At 43.1% G+C, this 22,872-nt stretch overlaps 1 protein-coding gene and 1 long non-coding RNA gene across 3 annotated transcripts in view; one reads left to right on the top strand and one right to left on the bottom strand.

Moving 5' to 3' along the window:
• Positions 1-22,872, bottom strand: part of COL4A1 (collagen type IV alpha 1 chain) — a 191,070-nt gene that overhangs the window by 14,495 nt on the left and 153,703 nt on the right. For both annotated transcript variants that reach the window (XM_079971031.1, XM_079971030.1), the window contains exons 40-43: positions 20,359-20,457; positions 18,457-18,507; positions 11,696-11,881; positions 9,616-9,749 (exon numbers count right to left, since the gene is read on the bottom strand). In XM_079971031.1, coding sequence (XP_079827157.1) covers positions 9,616-9,749; positions 11,696-11,881; positions 18,457-18,507; positions 20,359-20,457 — 470 coding nt within the window. The remainder of the gene's footprint in view (positions 1-9,615; positions 9,750-11,695; positions 11,882-18,456; positions 18,508-20,358; positions 20,458-22,872) is intronic.
• Positions 18,446-22,344, top strand: LOC307213266. Its single transcript, XR_013837459.1, has 3 exons — positions 18,446-18,534; positions 19,086-19,273; positions 22,198-22,344. It is a non-coding gene; the product is annotated as an uncharacterized lncRNA (long non-coding RNA).

Genomic DNA, 22,872 nt, shown 5'->3' with positions numbered 1-22,872 from the left:
TCTGCTACATGGCACAAGACTCCAAGTTCTGCATATGAAATAAGTGGGTAACACAATTTGCTATACGTTGTAGAACGAGGTGGGAATTGTGGGAAATAGCAGTCAAACATAACTACGTAAGCAGTTTGACATCGATGAGAGTGATGTGAAGCTCCTGTTCCTGTTCCTAACTCTATATTAACCTTTTTGACAACAAATGCAAAAAAACTGGAGAGAAATTAAAAAAGATTTTAAGATTTGGAATAGATTAAAATTGTCGTTTTGGCGAAGAATTTCAATAATCAAAATGAACGTTCTCCCCAAGATGCTCTATCTCTTCAATATGATCCCGATTATGAGTAATATGTTTTGATGAATGGTAGAGGAAAGTGTGTTTGTAGGGTTTATGTTTGTAGTGTAGGGTGTATATGTATTTTCTTTTGGTCGATTTTGTATCAGTATATGTTTATTTCATTTTCATTTTCTGTATCATTTATTAATAAATAAAAAATAATAAAAAGAAGAGGTTTTTGTTGCTAGACTCTTCTCCATGAGAGAGGATGTGAAGCTGCTTCTCTTCCTATTCCTAACTCTATCCTTGTCCAGATAGGGGCACAGCTGGGCCATGAGCTGAAGCTGATGGCAGGCACTCGGCACCACTGTGGCCACCTGCGCCTCAAGTGACAGCAGAAGATGCAGGAATACTCCCAAGCTATGTACCTGCTCCTTCAGAAGGAGTGTAACCCCCTCAAGAGCAGGTCACCTCCCAGCCTTCTGGTCTGGGGGAACCACCCACCAACAGTGCCTCAGTCTTATCTGGATGGAGTGAAGTTTGTTGGCTCTCATCCAGTCCATTACTGAGGCAAGATATCAGTCCAGCACTTCCACTTTTTCACCTGCAGTGGATTAACTTGGTATCAACTTTTAAATCGCCTGAGATGTCATATTACAAAAGTAAAATATTGTAGTAAGAAGTTTAACAATTCAGACAATATAGTTCTTATCTCTTTTTTACAGCAGAAGAATGCACAGAGCATTGTGCTTTCAGACAATGGAGTGCTGGCCTGGTTTTGAGTGATGGTGTTTTCTAGCTGAAGTGGGTGAAATTGTCTATGTTCATTTCTTTTAGGTCCTGTTTCCAATCCTCTTCCTTCCATGCAATGTTCAAATTAAGGAGAGTCAGGATGTTCACCCTGTCACTTTTAGATGTCGGAGGTGTTTTGTCCACCTCCACTATTAGAGTGAAGCAATACTAACATCACAAATGAGATCAGTAGCAGGCTTATAGGCCTTCTGGCATCTTAATGTTTCCATGCTTGAGGTCTTGCAGAAACAATTCATATTCTACCTGCCCTTTAGCGCACAATGTGAGATTCTCTTTAACAGCAAAGTTGCTGAAAACAATAATCATGTAAAAAAAAGAAGCAGCAATATCATGTCATTGGGAGGAGGGTTCTTTTGGGCAGCGGCCTAGATTCCTGTGGGCCAAGCTTTTTGCTCCCCGCTCTCGTTCAATTAGACTGTGAACCCAAATATTATTTTGGTGTCCAGAGTTTTCCTGACACCCAAGTTTGCTAATAAAGCTCCTTGATGGTTAGTTAAATCCTTAATTCCATCTGGATTGTGAGATCAATTCGGCCCAACCATGACTGCGAACCCCTGCTCTAAGTTTTCAATTTTTATCTAATCTCTCCGATCATTGGACCAAAATTAAGCTTTTCCAAATTTTGAAGGTTCCTGGGGATAATAACTCCTAAACATTTAAAATATTTCTGACAAAGTTTTATTCCAGTGGAGTGCTGAAGTTGTAGTTGTACTTCAGGTGGCATATGAATGCATAGCAGGTCTGATTAGCTATTAAGGTAAAGGTAAAGGTACCCCTGCCCGTACGGGCCAGTCTTGACAGACTCTAGGGTTGTGCACTCATCTCACTCTATAGGCCGGAAGCCAGCGCTGTCCGCAGACACTTCCAGGTCACGTGGCCAGCGTGACGAAGCTGCTCTGGCGAGCCAGCACCAGCGCAGCACACGGAAATGCCGTTTACCTTCCCGCTATAAAGCGGTACCTATTTATCAACTTGCACTTAGGGGTGCTTTCGAACTGCTAGGTGCTGGGACCGAACGACGGGAGCTCACCCCGCCGCGGGGATTCGAACCGCCGACCATGCGATCCGCAAGTCCTAGGCGCTGAGGTTTTACCCACAGCATCACCCGCGTCCCCTTGATTAGCTATAGTTAACACAAAAACCAGAGACCTTTCCATAAGCACCAAGAATTTTCATTACTGCAAGGAGATTTGTTCTAGGGTGAGACAGCATCAAGGCTACGTCATTTGCGAACATGTCCATCAGAGGACTCTGCCCATTAATTTGTATTCCAGACACCTCAGGGTCTCCCCTAAGTGCTAGAGCCAAGGGTTCCATGGGCAGGGCAAAAAGCAGGGGCGACAATGGGCAACCCTGCTTTGCGCCCCGGCCCATCAATATAGGCTCTGAATGTATACCATTTTCAAAATATTTGCGGTACAATCCTGATACAAGGTAGTCAGCAGTGCAGTGAATGAGGCTCCCATGCCAAAACCGCGCAAGGTTTCAAAAAGAAAATTCCGTTCAAGATGGTCAAATGCCTTCACTGCATCCAATGTAAGGATGGCTGTCGGTGCCAGTTGGTTTGATCCCCAGTATATTGCATTGAGGATCCTCCTAATTGGGGTAGTTATTGACCTTTGCCTAATAAAATCTGTCTGATCCGAATGTACAGTGGTACCTCGGGATGCGAACAGGATCCGTTCCAGAGCCCTGTTCGCATCCTGAACAGAACATAAGACACAACTGTGCGTCTGAACGGGTCATGTTTTGCCGCTTCCGCGCATGCGCGTGATGTTGTTTTGACCGTCTGCACATGCACGAGCAGCGAAACCAGGAAGTAACGCACTCCGTTACTTCCGGGTCGCTGCGGAGTGTAACCCCGGAGTGTATTTATCCCGCCCCGGAGTGTATTTATCCTGGGGTATGACTGTATATAATTCGGTACAATCATCACTAACCTGTGTTTGTAAGTAATTTTAAATCAACATTTATTAATGAGATAGGCCTATAGGATTTAACTGACTCCAAGTCTTTATTTGGTTTTGGTAGCACTACGATGTGTGTGTTTCTCCAAGTTCCAGGTATCAAGCCATGATCCTTTATATCTGTAAATAATTTCAGCAAGAATGGGGCCACAAGTTCAGAAAAGGTTTTATAAAAATAGCCAGTAAACCCGTCTGGTCCAGGTGCCTTACATGGATTTGTCTTTTTTATACTAGCTAATATTTCCTTCAAGTGAAAAGGGTTGATTTAAGTAAGTTGCATGCTCCTCTGTTAATTTTGGAATGTTAACTGTGGCCAAAAATTCCTGAATGGTGTTTAGTGATGGTGTTTCAGAAGTGTATAAGGTCTTATAGAATGCATGAAAGGCTTAGTTAATTGGCGCCTCCGGCAATGGCGGAGTTCCTCCGATCGGGAGGAATTTGCTCCATGGAAATTAGGGTCTGACCGCCACGGCGAAGGCGGAGACCCAGTAAAATCACAGGCAGGAGAAGCCTGTGAACGTGGGATTCGGCTGGCACCTTTTGCGCCTCTCCTACTCACGGGGAGACCTGGTTTCGGGGATCCGGAGCGACGTGGGGTGAGCGGCGCGGTGCTTCAAATTGACTGCTTTTTTCACGGAGGGAAGCCGCATTGCTGTTGCCGGAGAGCGCTGACTTTTTCCTGTAGACAATTTGACTCTAAACAACTACCCGTGAGTAGAACGGAAAATTGGATTTACAAACGTCTTAATTTGGTAATTTGGTACCGAAACGGGAAGGTTTCAAACAGGAAGTCTGCCTTCCCCTTTTGTAAATAGATTGAAGCAAAGAAGCTGCAAGCTAAGGTCTTGGAAAGCCTTATGTAAAGGATTAGACCTCCATCAGATTAAAATCATTAAACCCCCCTTGGAAGCAGGAGAAGAGGGGGGAAATTTTGGATCGTGTAAACCTGCAGGAGAGAGTGATAAAAATTAAATTACCACTGCTCTGAACCTGGAACGGGCTGCCAGTTGATTGACGTTTTGGGAGAGTTCATTGACTGTGAATAAAACGTATACTGACAGTTAGTTAAATAAGAGAAATATATTGTTTCCATTGTCCTCTTCTGTGTTTAAAAAGGAGGAAAAGTAACTGAAAATTGAAACTAACTTTACTTTTGGAACTGTGCTTGAAAGGACTGATACAAGTGGAGACTGTTTCCCTCTAGAGGGAACTTTTGAAACTGTTACAAGAGTGGAGCTGGGGAATCTCCAGCTGTAGGATAAGAGCTGTGAAAATCAAGGATTGACCTTGGACTATTTAAGAATGTCGACAGGAGAAGCCTTAGTGATTGCCTTATGCAAGATAAGCTATTTGTTGGAACAGCTTCACAAAAAGACGGATGTTAGGGCTACTAAAATTGATAATTTGGGACAAAAAGTGATTAATTTGGGACAAAAAGTGAGCACCAATACAGAAATTATTCAGGACTTGCTGCAGGAATCTACTTTAGCAGAACAAAATGTGGAAAAGGAGAAGGAGAAAGTTGTTGTAGCCTTACAGAGGCAAATTGAGGACTATAAGTTGAGGCCTTTTATGATTGAATCCAGAAAAAGTCAGATTTTGAGGATCGAAGCCCGGCCTGGATTGGAGAAGGAAAGTTGGAAAGATCCCCCCATGCAGGGATTAACTGACTTTTGGGACATGGATCTGGGTCAGGAGGAGACTGGAGTTCTGGGGGCCTTTGGATTTGGAGGAATTTTGAAACATGCTCTGAAATACTTCATGGACGTTAGCTTCAACTATGGAAATTTGGCTGACCTGTCGAGAAGGAACAAAAGTATTGATAGGTCGGAGTTTCCCCGAGATCTGCTCTATAGCATCAAAGAATATGAAGAAGACCTGCAGAAGGGACTTGGAAAAGAGTTAAGAGCCTCGGACATAAGATTTCCAGGTTGATGGACTGTATGGAGTTGACGGAAGTGACTGGCAGAGTCCGAGACCGGGGAGAGGAGATGGTGGAAGAAGATTGGAAAACTTAAAGTCTATATATAGAAATATTGTAAAATTAATGAGTGATAGAAAAATGTTGGAATGAAATCTTATGACCTTAGTAGAAATGCTATAAGGAGTTAAGCTTAAATAAGTATATTAATTTTAATGGAAATAAGATTAAAAATATGTTAAGACATTTATATGATAGAAAATAGAAAAAGATGGAAAGGAATTGCTGAAACAATTAATGGAAGTGGAATACAAAGAGGGAGGTGAGAGGAGGTCGATGAAACAAGGGAATGAAAGATAGAATATGGAAAAGGAATTATGTATGGTTTTTTAAAAAATAATATTTATTACTTTTAAAGCTTACAAAAAAGAAAAAGAAGAAAGAAGACAAAAGAAAAAAAGAAAAAAGAGAAAAAACAATACAATATATAAACAATACAAAACACAACCTTAACACATTAAACTAACACAATAAACTAAACCAAACCAAACAAAAACAATTTAAAAACATACATCATACCTTTTCCATATTCTATCTTTCATTCCCTTGTATCATCGACCTCCTCTCACCTCCCTCTTTGTATTCCACTTCCATTAATTGTATGTTTTTAAAGGTATGATGTATGTTTTTAAATTGTTTTTGTTTTGTACTGTTTAGTTTATTGTGTTAAGGTTGTGTTTTGTATATTGTATTGTATTGTTTTTTTTCTTTTTTTCTTTTCTTTCTTTTTTCTTTTTTGTAACCTTTAAAAGTAGTAAATATTATTTTTTTAAAAAAGTTAATTTTAAGTTTATCATGTGTTATTTCACCTTTGCCTGTTTTTATTGAGTGGAATGTTCTGTTTAACTTACATTTCTTTAATTGGTTTGCCAAGATTGTTGAGTTTTTTATTATTAAATTCATAGTACTGTAGATTTAAATATTGAAGGGATGTTATTATTTTTGGAATTTCTAACATGCCTAATTCTTTCATTTTTTGAATTAATTTGCAATACACTCTGTTACCACATGTTATTTTATGTTTTTCTTCTAATTCTTTTATTTCTTTTTCTAATTGGATATGAATATTTGATTTTCTTTTTTCTTTTTTTGATTCTACTCTTCTCACTGATTAATGTTCCTTTAATTACTGCTTTGAAGGTATCCCAAATTAAAGCTGGGTTATATAATCCTGCATCATTGATCTTAAAAAATTCTGGTATCTCTTTTTGCAACTGTTCGAGAATCAATTGATCTTGTAGTAGCCATGGGTCAAGTCTCCATAGCATGGTCAGAGACTTCTCCTGCTTTGATCTCTGAGAAGTGGATCCGATGGATCCATCCTTCTGTCAATAAATAATCAATTATAGAGTACCGTATGTTCCGGCGTACAAAACAGCTTTTTATCCCTGGAAAATCACCCCAAAATTTGGGGGTCATCTTACACCCTGGGTATACACATTGGGAAGGAAGAGAGGGAGCCGGTGAGCAGAGGCTCCCCTTCTGCTGTCGCTCCTCCTCCCTCCCCACAGAAGGGGATGCGGAAAGTCCTTCCAAGCGCGGCGCTCACCCGCCTGCCCGCCAAACGCCTCGCCTCGGGCTGCTGCTGCTGCTACGGCAGAGGCAGCGGAGGGGTGCACGCTCTGCCCCTGGCGGCACTCAAACTCTATAACTCTAAAACACTAAAATTGAACAGCAAAAGTTGGGTGTCGTCTTATATGCCCAGTTGCCTAATACGCTGGAATCTACGGTAGTTTGTATGGCAATTACTACAGTGAGTATAGTCCCTTAAATCAGAGTTTGCCATTTGCTGGATATCATATAAATTGATTTTTTAAAGAATTCTATACAGAAGGGTTTTTGTTGATGGGGAACCTCTATTGACCTTTTTTTCCTGACCTGAACAATTTCTGTCAAAATATGCATTTAGGACTAAATTGAAATCTCCCCCCAGGATTGTTTGACCTTTTAAAAAAAATTCCAGTTCTGTCAATGTTTTTTCCAAAAATTCTTCCTGTTGGTTGTTTGGTGCATAAAGATTACCTATAGTCAGCCATTGGTCTTGAAATGTGTAACATCCATCAGGATCACTAGGAGGGGTTTGTTCAGGTTTAAATTCTGATTTATCCGCAACCCATGTTGTTACCCCACGAGCCTTAGATGTTTCCTGAGAGGCAAACCACTGTCCCCCAGAGGAGGGGAGGGGAGACGTACTCATTGTAGCCCCCCTCCTCCTCTGGTGAGTCTCCTGGACCAGAATCAAGTCCGGTCTCCCTTTTCCTTCCAAACCTGTCTCCTTTGTATGGGTGACCCTAGTCTATTAACATTCCATGTGATTATTTTTAAATGATCCATACTTGCTCCAGGATGATTAGTACATTATAGGAGCACATGGAAAACATTATATCTAACAAACCCCAAACTTCACCTCCCCCCCTTCCCCTCCCACCTACAACAAGAAAACTCCGTCCTACTGTTGGAACCATTGTGGTATCCACAGAGTAGTAAATTCTACTCTTTCAGTAGTATTAACAATAGGGGATGACCAAAATCACTGCTTCCCCCCCCTCCCAGGAACATTCTATGATAGTAAAGTTACAAAGCAAGTCATAAAAACCAAGACAAAATGATCTCACGCAGAGCAGAAGCCATCTTGTGGGATTCTCTGTCCATTTATCTTCTGTATTGGATTTTTCTTTTTTTAATTTTCTTCACTGTCTTCCCCCGTTGTTGCTGCCATTCAAAAGGGTCTTTTTATGTCTCTTCATTGGTGCTTTCCTCCACTCCTTCTGTTGTCATGTCTTCAATCTGTACATCAATCTGTTTCAATATTTTTTTGGCTTCTACATGCAACGCTGCTACCTTGGTTATTCCATTATGAGTGATGATCGGCCTAAAGGAGAATCCCCATTTGTATTTTATCCCTGCATTGCGAAGCGATGTGGTGTATGCTTTGAATTCACAACGTTGCTGCAAGGTCCCAGGAGAAAGGTCTGGGAAGATAGCTATAACAGAGTCCTCATGTTCTATTTTTTCCAGTTTTCTGAAACGTTGCATTAAACCATTTCCCACCAAGAATGTGTTAAAGTAGACAATCACATCTCGGGGGGGGGGTGTCCCGTTTTTAGGTTAAACTCTCAGGGCTCTGTGTATACGTTCTATATTTTCTGCACTGATTTTGCAGTCAGGAAATAATTCTTGAATCCATGTGAGGAAGGCCGCTTTTAGATCTGAGTCTCCAAAACTTTCAGGTAGGCCCCTGGGAAAGTTTCCTTTTCCCCGATCTTGACAGTCTTCCAGTTGGATTCTAAGGTCTGCTTGCGAGCGTTTCAGAGTCCTAATAGATATTTTATTTTTCAAGCTTAATTCCATTGCTGTGTTTGCTGTAGTTTTAATCATTCACAGTCTCAGTTAATTTAGCAATGTCTTCCCTCAGTGAGAGGAGTGCTTTTGCCCAGTCTTGGGCTAATTCCTTCCTGATTAGGGCTACTAGGCCTTGTGCATTTTCAAGGCCAGGGATGCGGGTGGCGCTGTGGGTTAAACCACAGAGCCTAGCACTTGCTGATCAGAAGGTTGGTGGTTCAAATTCCTGCAACGGGGTGAGGTCCCGTTGCTCGGTCCCTGCTCCTGCCAACCTAGCAGTTCAAAAGCACGTCAAAGTGGCGGGGAGGTAAATGGCGTTTCCGTGCGCTGCTCTGGTTCGCCAGAAGCGGCTTAGTCATGCTGACCACATGACCCAGAAGCTGTACGCCGGCTCCCTTGGCCAGTAAAGCGAGATGAGCTCCGCAACCCCAGAGTTGGCCACGACTGGACCAAATGGTCAGACGTCCCTTTACCTATTTTCAAGGCCTATCAGTTTCCCTGCTTCTGCTTTTTCATTTTTGGAAGCTTTGGCAGCCATTTTGGGGCCTGCCATTGCTTGGCCTGTGCCTGAGGGAGATTCTTTCAAAGGTAGTGAAATCCATGAATCTAGGTCCCTTTTAGCAATCCAGACTTGCTAAAGCTGTCCTAACAGGGGGAATTATTTTTAAAATGCTTACTCGTCATTGTCTCGGTTTGTGCTGGTTATTGTTCTCAGGAAGGAGCTCAGCGGCGATTCAAGGCACCATATTGGTTGATGATGTCACCATCCCCCCCGCCATTCTTGATAAGGTCAGCATGCAGGTTGGCAATCTTTGAAGGACCATTTTGTCATTTCCTCCTTTTTCCACCTTAGCTACCATGTTTAGAGATTGATTTGGGGCCATGCCTTTTTCAAAATGCGTGAGAGAGAATAAGAGAAATAGGTAAGGTCATAATCCTTGCTCCTGGTCCCAGATGTGCTAGGCAGCCTTGCCTATTGGTACTTGTAACAAATTTGAAGGTTCAATGGGGGTGGGGAGTGCAGGAAGTTGAGCACTGGACTCAACCTGTTGCTCCAGCATGTGCCCCCTTCAGCAACTATTTAGTACAGGGGAGTACATTTTTAAAACACATATATACTGGTTTGAAAATTAATTCAGAACCAATTAATCTAGTAAATGAAATGAACAAATTAACAAACACTATTTCATTATGTAATAACAGATAAATCCATTAATGCAGTACTTCTGAAAGTGACTTACAGGGATTCCTTGCTGCCCCTGGTCACCTTTGAGTCCAGGTCTTCCTGGTGTTCCTGGCCATCCTGGGCTTCCTTTTTCTCCTTTGACTCCTTGTAATCCTGGAGCACCTGGAGAGCCTTGTGGCCCAGGAAGTCCTAAAACAGGAATGGAAAAGTTACTTATGGGCAATATTGTTGTTAGAAGAAAACAAATGAGCCTGGCGAAATAATGGCTGACTATGCCCAAGGTGGGACGCAGGTGGCGCTGTGGGTTAAAGCCTCAGCGCCTAGGGCTTGCCGATCGAAAGGTCGGCGGTTCGAATCCCTGCGGCGGGGTGCGCTCCCGCTGCTCGGTCCCAGCGCCGCCAACCTAGCAGTTCGAAAGCACCTCCGGGTGCAAGTAGATAAATAGGGACCGCTTACCAGCGGGAAGGTAAACGGCATTTCCGTGTGCGGCTCTGGCTCTGGCTCTGGCCAGAGCAGCGATGTCACGCTGGCCACGTGACCTGGAAGTGTCTCCGGACAGCGCTGGCCCCTGGCCTCTTAAGTGAGATGGGCGCACAACCCCAGAGTCTGTCAAGACTGGCCCGTACGGGCAGGGGTACCTTTACCTTTACCTATGCCCAAGGTAAAACCAAAGAAGTGCCCGGGAGCAATAAAACACTTCAAAATCCAAAACAAATGCGACTTTCACAATTCCATTTCAATAATCTTGTGAAACCTGGAAACAACAGCATTTGAGATGTACATCTATCTATTAAAAAAAGATTCATTGATACATTTTGCTTTCCAAATAACAATAATGTACCTAAAGAAACTCTTAAGCCATTTGACATTCTGTAATTAAAATAATAGAATCAGAGATCCAGAGAATTGTAGAGTTGGACATCTAGTCTAACTGCCTGCAATGCATGAATTACAGCTAAATCATTCATGCCAGATGGCCAGCCAACCTCTGCTTAAAAACCTCCAAGGTAGGAGAGTTCACCACCTTCCCAAGGGAGTCCTTTCTGAGCATCAGAAGGTTCTTCTTGATGTTTAGTCAGAATCTCCTTTCTGAAAACTTGAATTTGAGTCCTACCATCCAGACCAGGAGGAAACAAGCTTGCTCCATCTGCCATGTAGCAGCCCTTCAGATATTTAAAGATGGCTATCATGCTCCCAGCCTCCTCTTTTCCAAGCTAAACAGACCCAACCCTCTCAATTGTTCCTTATAAGGCTTGGTTTCCAGACCCTTGGTCATTTTCGTTGCCCTCCTCTGCATACATTCCAGCTTGTCAACAATCTTCTTAAATTGCGATGCCCAGAACTGGACACAGGACTCCAGGTGTGGTTTCACCAAGGCAGAATAGAGTGTGACTATTACTTCCCTTGATCGGAACACTATACTTCTTTTGATACAGCCTAGAATAGCATTAGCTTTTTTGTTGCTGTACCATACTGTTGTACTTTTCACATGTACTACTAGTAAGCCAGGGGTCCCCCATCTTATATTTGGGCACCTGGTTCTTCCTGCCTAAGTACAGAACCTTCCATCTGTCCCTATTGAAGTTCATTTTGTTAACTTGGACCCAGTCCTCCCATTGTTAAGGTCATTCTGAATTCTGATTCTGTCTTCTGCAGCATTAGCTACTCCTCCCAGTTTGGTGTCATCTGCAAATTTGATGAGCATCCCCTCAATTCCAACGATGCATAACATCAACATTTCCATTTTGGGAATAGACCAGCATGAAATTCTTTCACTCAATTTTTTTTGTTCTTGAATAAGTACTGTTGGACGATCATTGTACATTAATTGTTCATTAAGTTTGTAAAAACACATACAGGTACAGTTGTACCTTGGAAGTTGAACAGAATCTGTTCCGGAAGTCCGTTCGACTGCCAAAACATTCAAAAACCAAAGCGTGGCTTCTGATTGGCTGCAGGAAGATCCTGCAGCCAATCGGAAATGTGGAAGCCCTGTTGGACATTCAGCTCCCAAAAATAGTTCACAAACCGGAACAGTCACTTCCGGGTTTGCGATGTTTGGAAGCCAAAATGTTTGGGAACTAAGCTGTTTGACTTACAAGGTACAACTGTATGTTGTCTATAAATACTCTTACCTTGAAGCCCAGGTTGGCCTTGAGGTCCCCGGTCACCCTTAGGTCCCTCTCCAATTTTTCCTGGCAATCCAGGAACACCCGGTTGGCCTGAAGGACCCTGAGGGCCAGGAAATCCTGCTTCTCCCTTTGTACCAGGAATCCCTGGGCTTCCTGGGGAGCCAGGGGAGCCCACATCTCCTTTTGCACCTAAGATTTAAAATGACAATCATTTAGGAAACTCGTTATCTTAGACATATGAAGTGTGGAGACTAGTAAATGTCTGAAACTGAGTCTTGGTCAGGACCAAGAAAAAAATATGGAAGGCTTAATCGATGACACTGGTCAACAACAAATTTGTTGTCTGCGTTTTTTCAGTTGATTTAGGACGAATCTGATGTGCTGAATCCAAAAATCACATTGGTTTTGCTCAATCAGGTCAAGTTTTTGAGCTATGGTCACATGTCTTTTTTTACGTTTTTGTTCACATGTACGCTTGTGTGGAGCATTTTAGAAGAAGTTGGTGGGGGTAAAATGCCATGTTGAATAATTGTTTTGATTGGAAATGATTATTTTAATGACAAGAAGTATTCAGGTCCGATAGTTCTGGGTGATTATGTCAAAAAGGGATCAGTTTGAAGTCATAAAACCTCCGTTTTTTCTTGGAAGAGAAGGACTTGGTGTACTGTGCAGATATTGCGCAGCTTCTGCTCAAGCTTGGAGTGCCACAGTACGAACCCAAAGATTGGAGACTCTTCATTGACAGCAGCAAGCGATGACTGAAATGTGTTCTGCTACACAACGGCAACTAGTTTGCCTCTATACCCCTGGCTCACTCGAGTACACTGAAGGAGAACTATGAAGCGGTGAAGTATGTGCTGGAGAAAATTGGTTAGGATCAGCATAAGTGGTTTATTTGTGTTGACCTGAAGATGGTGAACTTTTTGTTGGGACAACAGTCTGACTTCACCAAGTACCCATGTTTTCTGTGCATGTGGGATAGTAGGGACCGTGCTCAGCATTACACGAAGAAGGACTAGCCTGTGCGGGAGGAATTGGTGCCTTGAAAAAAAAGGAACGTCATCAACGACCCTCTGGCGGACAGAGACAGAATACTCTTCCCACCGCTGCACATCAAGCTCGGCTTAATCAAGCAGTTCACCAAGGCTCTGGACAAGGATGGTGACTGCTTCACTTACTTGTGCCAGGCTTTTCCAGGATTGACCATGGAGAAGTTGAAAGCTGGCATCTTTGAAGGTCCTCAGATCCGTCAGCTCATCAGAGATCCAGAGTTCGGAAACTCAATGAACGAAGTGGAACTGGAAGCGTGGAAGGCATTTGTTCTGGTAGTGAAGAACTTTCTTGGCAACAATAAGGCCAGAAACTACGCAGAACTTGTCAACAACATGCTGACTGCTTTTAAAAACCTGGACTGCAACATGAGCGTCAAGATGCACTACCTATTTTCACATATGGACCGGTTTCCTGAGAACCCTGGGTTCAATGAGTGACGAGCTGGGGGAGAGATTCCATCAGGACATGAAAGAGATGGAGACCAGGTATCAGGGTCACTGGGACGCAGTCATGATGGCTGACTACTGTTGGACTCTGAAGAGAGACCTACCTGCCGCTGAGCATTCCAGGAGTTCCAAGAAACGGATGTTCAAGCCCTGAAGTTTGAAAAATGGTGAAGCAACATGCAATTTACGCGTACTTATCTTTATCAATGCCCACCATTCAGTTTACAGTAAACCTGACCTGATGGAGAGAAACGGATGCCATTTCCTGATTCAGCAGTGCAAAAATACCCTAAATCAGTTGTAGAAATCTAGACAACGTTCAAAAGTAAAAAATAGCTGCCCAGTGTGACATTTAACTGGAAACTTGTTTTGGGGATGGGGAAACAGTTTAACTTAGCAGGGTGTGTGTGTGTGTGTGTGTGTGTGTGTGTGTGTGTGTGTAACTGTGCTCTGATAACCATGGATGCTTTCAATGCATTAGCCATTCTGTGTTATCGCTCTACAGAGAAAGCTGCCTGTTCTGTTGTTTGTAGCTCTGGAACAGACCTCTTCAACTTTATCAAAGTTTGTATAGATGTCACCTGAGGAGTCCCTCACACCCTGTGATTCTTGGTTGAGAAGTTGTTGACTATTATTATTATTATTATTATTATTATTATTATTATTATTATATCTTTTCTTGGTTTACAAAAGTATGTGCAACGTCTCTCTCTCTTTTCTTCCAAGTAACATTTTTTACAGATCAGTTTCATTTGTTGAGACATTAGGAAGAAGAGGGGGGAAAGAGGTGTGGGGGGAAAGGTGAGTGGGGTTGGGGTTGGGTGGCGATGTTTCTATTAATATATGTGGGGTTTTGTGTCAGCGTTGCTTGTGCAGGTTCTCTGCTATTCGCTTGTGTTCCTTTGGTGGTGAGAAAAGTTGGGGTTGACCTAGGGTGTGGTTGTTTGTGGTTGGCTGTGGTGATCTTTGTTTTCATGTATGAGTGGGGTGGGTGGGTGTTTTGGATCAGGTTAGCCATACTGATTTGTATGCTGTTGGTGGATTTTTGTCATTGTCTTGTTGGGATGTGTATGTGATAAAGGGGAGCAATACTGGGGTAAAGGTGTCTTTGTCCCCGTGTCAGTTTCAGTTTATTGGTTAATTTTTCTAGTAAGGCTGTTTCCCAGGTTGAGAAGTTTGTTGAGGAGAGGGTGAACAGAACAAGCAGAACTACTAGAGATTGTCTTACTTTTGTTTGTTACTATGTCATTTGTGTTTTTATGTTGTAAACCACCCTGCTCCTGAGGGCAGGGTGCCTCCTGCCTGAGGGCCCTGCTCCTGCCTCTATCTACCTGGCCCAGACAGGTTTTATAAGGACTGCTGCTTTATATCCTTTTAAATTCTTTTTTGTGTGTTTTAACTGTTTTTAAGGATATGTACTTGGTGGGATGTACCTGGGAAGGGAGGAGCATGGGGAGGCCCAATTTCATTGGTTCTGCGTAGGGGGAGGTATGGCTTGGGAGGAGGGACAGAGAGTTAGTGACTGTGCCAGTCCCTCCTCCAACTCGGGGAATTGTGGTTGTCATATCAGCCAGCCCTCGGGTCTGTGACTGCTGCTGTTGAATGTCAGGTCAGCCCAGAATAAAATCTCCCTCATCCATAATCTGATTATGATGAGGAGGCTGATCTGGCATGTATCACTGAAACCTGGGTGGGTGAACAGGGCGGAGTGGGTCTCACCCAGCTGTGCCCAATTGGGTACTCAGTGCAGCATCAGGCCAGACTCAAGCGTTGGGGATGGGGAGTTGCTGTGGTCTATAGAGATTTTCTCTCTATCTCCAGGCTCTCTGTCCAGTGGCAGGGGTGGGGGTGGGGGTTCTAGTGTGTGTGTTCCAGGTTTGGGGAATGGGGACAGACTAGGATTCTGCTGGTTTACCGTCCACCTTGCTGCCCAGCAGTTTCCCTGCTTGAGTTGACAGAGCTAGTCTTGGAGGCGGTATTGAGGACTCTGAGACTGCTGGTTCTGGGAGCTGCCAAGGCAGCTGGCTCTGAGGTGGCTCAGGACGTCATGGCCATGATGACAACCATAGGGCTGTCCCCACATGTCACCGGCCCAACGCACATGTCAGGCCACACTCTGGACCTTGTTTTCTCGACTAGGCAGGAAGAGGGTGATTTGAAGGTGGGGGACATTGACATCAGTACCTTGTCAATCACTTCCTGTTGAGATTTAGGATATCAGTACCTTTTCCCCTCCGCAGGGGCAGGGGACCTATTAGGAAGGTCTGCCCTTGGAGGCTGATGGATCCAGTGGATTTCACAGTGGGATCCAGTGGAAGACACAATTGCCCCTGAGTGCCCTCTACCACTTCACAGAGCCCGATTGGCCCCCTGGTGTACTCCAGAGCTTTGGGCAAGGAAGCAAGCTGGGAGACAGTTGAATGCAGGTGGAGGAAAGATCTGAATGAATGAAACACTGGTGAGGGCTCATTATCGAGCCTACCTAGTGGTAGTGAAGTCAGCAAAGAAGGCATACTTTGCTGCCTCCATTGCATCTTCATTATGTCGTCCGGTTGTACCGGCCTTTTGCAGGCTGGCCCAAAGAAGGTGATAGCTTGTTGTGTCTTGTTTGCAAAGCATTTTGAGGGTAAAATCGCTTGCATTCACCAATATCTTGACTGCTGTTATAGCACATGAATCTCATGGGGTGGCCAGAGCACAGTCTAGTCCTGTTGTGTTGGAGGAATTTCAATTGGTAAGTCTCGAGGATGTAGACAAGATGCTTGGATCAGTCAGGGCAACCATTTGTGCCCAGACCCTCTTGCCCCTCTTGGCTGATAAAAACCAGCAGGGAGGGAACAGCTGGCTGGGTCAGGGAGGTCAATGCCTCTTTACGAGGGGATATGTCCCTGTCTGTTTGAAGGAGGCAGTGGTAAAACTGCTTCTTAAAAATCTTCCCTGGTTTCAGAAAACATAACTAACTACCGGCCAGTTGCTAATCTCCCTTTCCTGGGCAGGGTTCTGGAGCGAGTGGTTGTGGGCCAGATCCAGGTGCTTTGGGAAGAAACTGATTTTCAGGATCCATTTCAATCGGGGTTTAGGTATGGTTTTGGCACAGAAACTGCTCACCCTGTATGACCTCTGTTGAGAGAGAGACAAGGAAACAAGTCCCTGTTAATTCTTCTCGACCTCTCAGCGGCTTTTGATACGATTGACCGTGGTATCCTTCTGCAGCGACTCTCTGAACTAGGGATGGGTGGCAGTCCTACTTGGATGGTCATTCCCAGAGGATTGCAGCCCTGTGGAACCTTCAATGTGGGTTCCGCAGGGCTCAATCCTATCCCCCACATGGCAAGGTAGCTCACTGGAGCAAGACGGTCTGAGCATATTACACCGATCCTGGTCCACTGGCTACCAATTAGTTTCTGAGCCCAATTCAATGTGCTGGCTTTGACCTATAAAGCCTTAAACAACTTAGGACCGCAATACCTCAAGGAACGCCTCTTTCCATATGAACTTACCTGGACCCTGAGATCATATTCTGAGGCCCTCCTTCATGTTCCTCCTTCTCAAGAAGTCCGGAGGGTGGCAAAATGAAAATAGGCCTTCTCTGCAGAATGGGCCCCATCTGTGGAATGCTCTCCCCAGGGAAGTTCGCCTCGTGCTTTCATTATATTTAGGTGCCAGGCAAAAATGTGCCTTTTTAACCAGGCCTTTGGCTGATCTGTTTGAGATCCTATACCCTTTTAAAATGTGGCTCTTTTCTGGTTGTTGTGTGTTATTGGCTTGTTGTTTGTATTTTGATTATATATATGTACTGTAGATTTTATGTTGATCTTTTCTGTGAACTGCCCGAGACCTCCAGGTACAGGGCGGTATATAGAATCATAGAATCATAGAGTTGGAAGAGACCACAAGGGCCATCGAGTCCAACCCCCTGCCAAGCAGGAAACACCATCAGAGCACTCCTGACACATGGTTGTCAAGCCTCTGCTTAAAGACCTCCAAAGAAGGAGACTCCACCACACTCCTTGGCAGCAAATTCCACTGTCGAACAGCTCTTACTGTCAGGAAGTTCTTCCTAATGTTGAGGTGGAATCTTTCTTCTTGTAGTTTGGAACCATTGCTCCGTGTCCGCTTCTCTGGAGCAGCAGAAAACAACCTTTCTCCCTCCTCTATGTGACATCCTTTTATATATTTGAACATGGCTATCATATCACCCCTTAACCTCCTCTTCTCCAGGCTAAACATGCCCAGCCCCCTTAGCCGTTCCTCATAAGGCATCGTTTCCAGGCCTTTGACCATTTTGGTTGCAAATATAAATTCAATAAATAATAATAGTCATAAACCACCCTGTGATCTTTGGATAAAAGGCAGTGCAATAATGATGATGATGATGATGATGATGATGATGATGATGATGCCAGCACTGGTTAATGACCCTTGTTTGTTTAAGGAGCTGTCTGTCAATGACAAGGCAATTCTGGAAGGAGAGAATGGTTTTGGTAATGCAGCTCAGCTTTCCTTCCTCACTTGGTTGGAGGGTGAATATGAAAGAATAATAACCAGACTCATATTGGAGGTGGAGATGGAAAGACACAGAAGCCTGAACTTGCTTTCTGTGAGGATCCAGTGCTATGGTATTGGGGAGCACTCCTCGAAATAAATCACAGCCCTCCATATATCACACAGTCCCCAGTTACAGTCACTCTAAGGAAATCAAGCCCAAGGTGGTACCCCTTAAATTTCTCATCAGTTGAGGATTACAGTGTGTGTAAAAATGAACAAGGGGTGGAGTACTCAGGTGTGATTGGTGTGTTTCTTTCTTTTCTTTTCTTTTGCTTTATATCCCACTTTTCCTTCAAAGAAGGTGGCATACATGGCTCCTCCCATCCTCCATGTACTGTAGTTTAGGCTGAGAGTTGCCTAGGGTCACCCAGGGAACTTCATGGTTGAATGGAGATTTGGATCCTGGTCTCCCAGGTCCTAATCTAACACCCTATACCACAACTAACCCTATACCACAGCAACTCAACAACTACTGCTTTGGCAACATGTTCTATTTACAAGGCTGAACCTATTCATGTCCCAGCTTTCCAGACAGCAATCTGCCTTTTAAAATCAGTCAGTCATTATCTTCAAGTGTGTCAACGCATGCACACTCTATGAAGCTATTCCCTATTTTATGATGACACATCAGCCTAATAAATATATCATATTTTAGTTTTGCATGTAACTGGTTCTTTATTTGGCTGTATGCTTTACATGAGATGTTATTTATATTACCTTGTTCTCCCTTTGCACCTGGAAGTCCAGGAAGTCCTCTACCAGGAATACCTGTAAGATGAAGATAGTAGCACCAAGGTAAGGCAATTTAAATGTTCTCCATAAATTAAATCTCACTGTTGTATCAAAGCCCCTGATGCTGGTTCACACATTAGAAATGAACTACTGTATTTTTTGCTCTATAAGACGCATCAGACCATAAGACACACTTAGTTTTTGGAGGAGGAAAACAAGAAAAATATATATTATGAATCCCAGAAGCCAGAACAGCAAGAGGGATTGCTGTGCAGCGATCCCTCTCACTGTTCTGGCTTCTGGGATAGCCGTGTGAAGCCTCTTCAGGGCAGGGAGAGCCTTCATGTGTGGCTAAGCCAGAAGCTAGAACAGCAAGAGGGAGACAAGATTTAGGAACTGCAGCCTCGCATGCAAAAGCTGTTTTATGTGACTGAGAGCAAGGTATAAGGATCTATCACCCACCCACCCACCCACCCCAATCCTGCTGGGTTCTTAAACTGAGCAAACTGTAGTATTTAGGGTGGGAAGAAGTTGGGAATTCTATTTCTCCAGCTTATATTACTGTGTTAGACTTTCACAGTGTCTCTCTCTGGCCTTTTCTTCACTTTTTGTAGGCCAGAAGTCTTGCCTGGACACAGCATGGAGGAGAATGGGGGAGCATTACGGAACTCATATTTCTCTACCCACATCTCTGGGGACTGTGAGAGAGCAGAAGGCAAGCAACCAGGCAACCAGGGGGAGAATACAGAAAAATACAGGGATACAGGGAAATAGATCTGAGTGAAAAGTGAGGCCATAGAAGGTGTGTACTCTGCAGCTGCAGGCAGAGGTGATTTTACAGCAGCACAACCGATTCAACCACACTAGGTGCCATGCTGCAGGGGGCACCACAACAAAGCTGTAGAACAGAGTGCCAGAGGTGGTGGGGTGAGCAGTCTCTTAGTGTCACACAGGGTGCTGCTGAAATTTGAGAACCCAAAGTCTGCCACTGCTGCAGAGGAAACCTTCAGAGTTGAGGGGAATGAAGATAGGAGCAAAGCTAATGGATACATTAGAGCTCCTTTCACTTGCTGGCTCAACCAAAGCAGGGGACAAACAAGAGAAAGAAAACCCCCCTTCAGTTGGGTTGGAGTTCATAAAAGGTACCAAGAAGACTTGGGGTAGTGCCAGTGGTGGAGCTTCATGCTTGCAGGGGTGTGGAGCTCAGCACAAGTGGGGGGCAGCCACGATGGCACCCCACCGGGATCGCGCTGCTGGGGGCAATGTGCTCTCCCCGCACTCCTCTTCCTTTGCCAGTGGGTAGTACATTAATTTAGGTGACCATTCCCAACCGCCACAAAGGAATATGTCAGCTGCCCTGGAAACTATTATAAATAGAAATAATAGCATGAACAGTGAAAAAACAACCCATAATTCAACCTACCAAAGATAATCTTTCTAGATAAGGATTTTTGCAAATTTTGCCAAGGACAAAACCATTTCAATAATCATTTTGCCACATGAATCACTGCTGTGGAGTTTATCATATTCCTATATAGTCAAGCTCTAGCTGTCCATCCCTAAAAATTGAAGAGGTATTTTGTGGCCATGTACACGGGTCCCTGTGTAAAGCGTACTTTCATTTGAACAGTTAAAAATAGTTGCATTTGCAGTGTACATACTGAGCAGCATCTAGAGGAAGTTAATTGTGTTTAAATTTTCTAGATTGTCCCCAGAATCTGAACAATGCACTGGGTATCCTGCCATCCCTCAGGATACTGGCAGGGCTAAAACATCAATCTTCACTTGCTTAAAAATATATATTAAGATTTGTTTAAAGTATATGATCAGGCATCTACTGTGGTAAAAATATTACATACTAGAAGAAAAAGAAGAGAAATATCTCACCTGGGTCACCCTTTGCACCAGGTGAGCCTGGGATTCCATCGTGTCCTGGCTGGCCCCTTTCTCCAGGAGCTCCTGGGGGACCTTCAGGCCCAAGGTCACCTGCAAAAGATAAACAGACAAATTTTGAGGAACAAAATGGCGGAATAGTGGAAACAGCTGGTGCAGAATTCAATGGGCAGGCTGCTCACTGGGGCACCTATCCTGGCCAGATTAAAAATGCTGGTTTTGACTTATGAAGGCTTAAATAGCTCAGGACTGCAACACTTCAAGGACCATCTCTCCCCATATGAACTGACCTGGGGCTTTTCTGCCATGGCTCCCCACTGGTGGGATGCTCTCCGCAGTGAAGCTTGCCTGTCATCTCCATTTCATATCTTCATTTTTTTTTAAAATGATATTTATTAAACTTTCCAATAAGAACATACAAATACAAAACAACTACAATAAAAACAAACACAAAAAAACCAACAAGTATAATTTTAAAACTTATTTTCACAACCTAATTTCCCCGACTTCCTCATACCTCACCGTCTTGTATTCTAGTTTCATTATCCCATCAGCAACTCCATTCCCTTATTTCCCCAATTTTTTTATAAATTCCATTCCTTTTCTTACTCTAATATCTCTGGAAACCACAATGTTTTTAAGTCCATGTCAATCTAACATTCTTTAATCTTGTAATATTTGTTAAGATAGTCCTTGGATTTCTTCCAAACTTCTTCCACTGTCTCTTTCTCCTGGTCTCGGATTCTGCCCGTCATCTCTGCAAGTCCCATGTAATCTGCCATCTTCATCTGCCATTCTTCCAGCGTGGGTAGATCTGATGTCTTCCAATACTTTGCAGTAAGGATCCTTGCTGCTGTTGTTGCATATAAAAACAAAGTTCTATCCTTCTTTAACACCACATGGCTGACCATACCCAGGAGAAAGGCCTCTGGTTTCTTCAGGAAAGTGTATTTAAACATCTTTTTCATTTCATTATATATCATTTCCCAGAAAGCCTTTATCCTTGGGCACGTCCACCAGAGGTGAAAGAATGAACCTTCATTTTCCTTACACTTCCAACATTTGTTATCTGGCAAGTGGTAAATTTTTGCAAGCTTGACTGGGGTCATGTACCACCTATAGATCATTTTCATAATATTTTCTCTCAGGGCATTACACGCCGTAAATTTCATTCCGGTGGTCCACAACCTTTCCCAGTCAGCAAACAAAATGTTGTGACCAATATCTTGCGCCCACTTGATCATAGCTGATTTAACTGTTTCATCCTGCGTATTCCATTTCAGCAGCAAGTTATACATTTTTGATAGATTCTTAGTATTGGGTTCTAACAATTCTGTTTCCAATTTAGATTTCTCCACCTGGAAGCCAATTTTCTTATCCATCTTATAGACCTCCATTATTTGGTAATAGTGAAGCCAATCTCTCACTTTATCCTTTAATTTCTCAAAGCTCTGCAATTTAAAATTACTACCCTCCTGTTCTAAAAGTTCCCAATATTTCGGCCATGTACGTTCCATATTAAGTTTTTTCACAGCTTTTGCCTCCATTGGTGAAAGCCACCTTGGAGTTTTATTTTCCAGTAGGTCTTTATATCTAACCCAAACGTTGTACAGTGCTTTCCTGACAATATGATTTTTAAAGCCTTTATGAACCTTAACTTTGTCATACCACAAATATGCATGCCACCCAATCCATTTCATATCTTCAGGCACCAAGTGGAAACATTATTTGCCCAGGGCTTTGGCTGATTAAAAAATCTATGGTCTTTTAAATGTGTCAGGGTGTCTGAGTTATTGATTTTTAAAATTATTATTATGTTATGTGTTTTTATAGTGTAAACCGCCCGGTGATCTTCGGATAAAGGATGGTGTATAAACAACAACAAGAAGAAATGGTGTCTGTTCATCAAGAAAGTGTTCTGAATCTTAAAATATAGGTTGCCAATTTTTCTGTTGCAATTTTATTGCTATCTTGAAAAATTGTCAAAACAAAAAAAATTCCTTCCAGTAGCACCTTAAAGACCAACTAAGTCAGTTCTTGGTAAGCTCATACCAAGAAAAGCTCATACCACACGAAAGCTCATACCAAGAACTGACTTAGTTGGTCTTTAAGGTGCTACTGGAAGGAATTTTTTTTGTTTTGACTATGGCAGACCAACACGGCTACCCATCTGGAATTGAAAAATTGTGAACATATTCATTTTTCAGAAAAGACAGACTATTTGTTATTACAAAAATTGTGACTTACACAATTTTCAAAAATCTCTTCACATGTAGAAAGTTGGCTTTCCTGCAAAACCCTTTTTCTGGCTCACATGAGCATATTAACGTGCCAAATCATGAATGATATTTTGATAAGAAGATTATAAAACAGGACACTGCAGTTAAAATAAATTTTCTTACTTTCAATCAATACATTTTGCTACATCTACAAATTTGATTTGCAACACTGTTGAGCTCTGAAGCTGAAGTTGAGTCCACAGATCTTACACATGTACTAACTGCAATG

The sequence above is a fragment of the Podarcis cretensis genome (assembly GCF_951804945.1).
Source record: "Podarcis cretensis genome assembly, chromosome: 3".
Taxonomy (NCBI): domain Eukaryota; kingdom Metazoa; phylum Chordata; class Lepidosauria; order Squamata; family Lacertidae; genus Podarcis; species Podarcis cretensis.
This window is presented reverse-complemented; position numbering and strand designations above follow the sequence as displayed.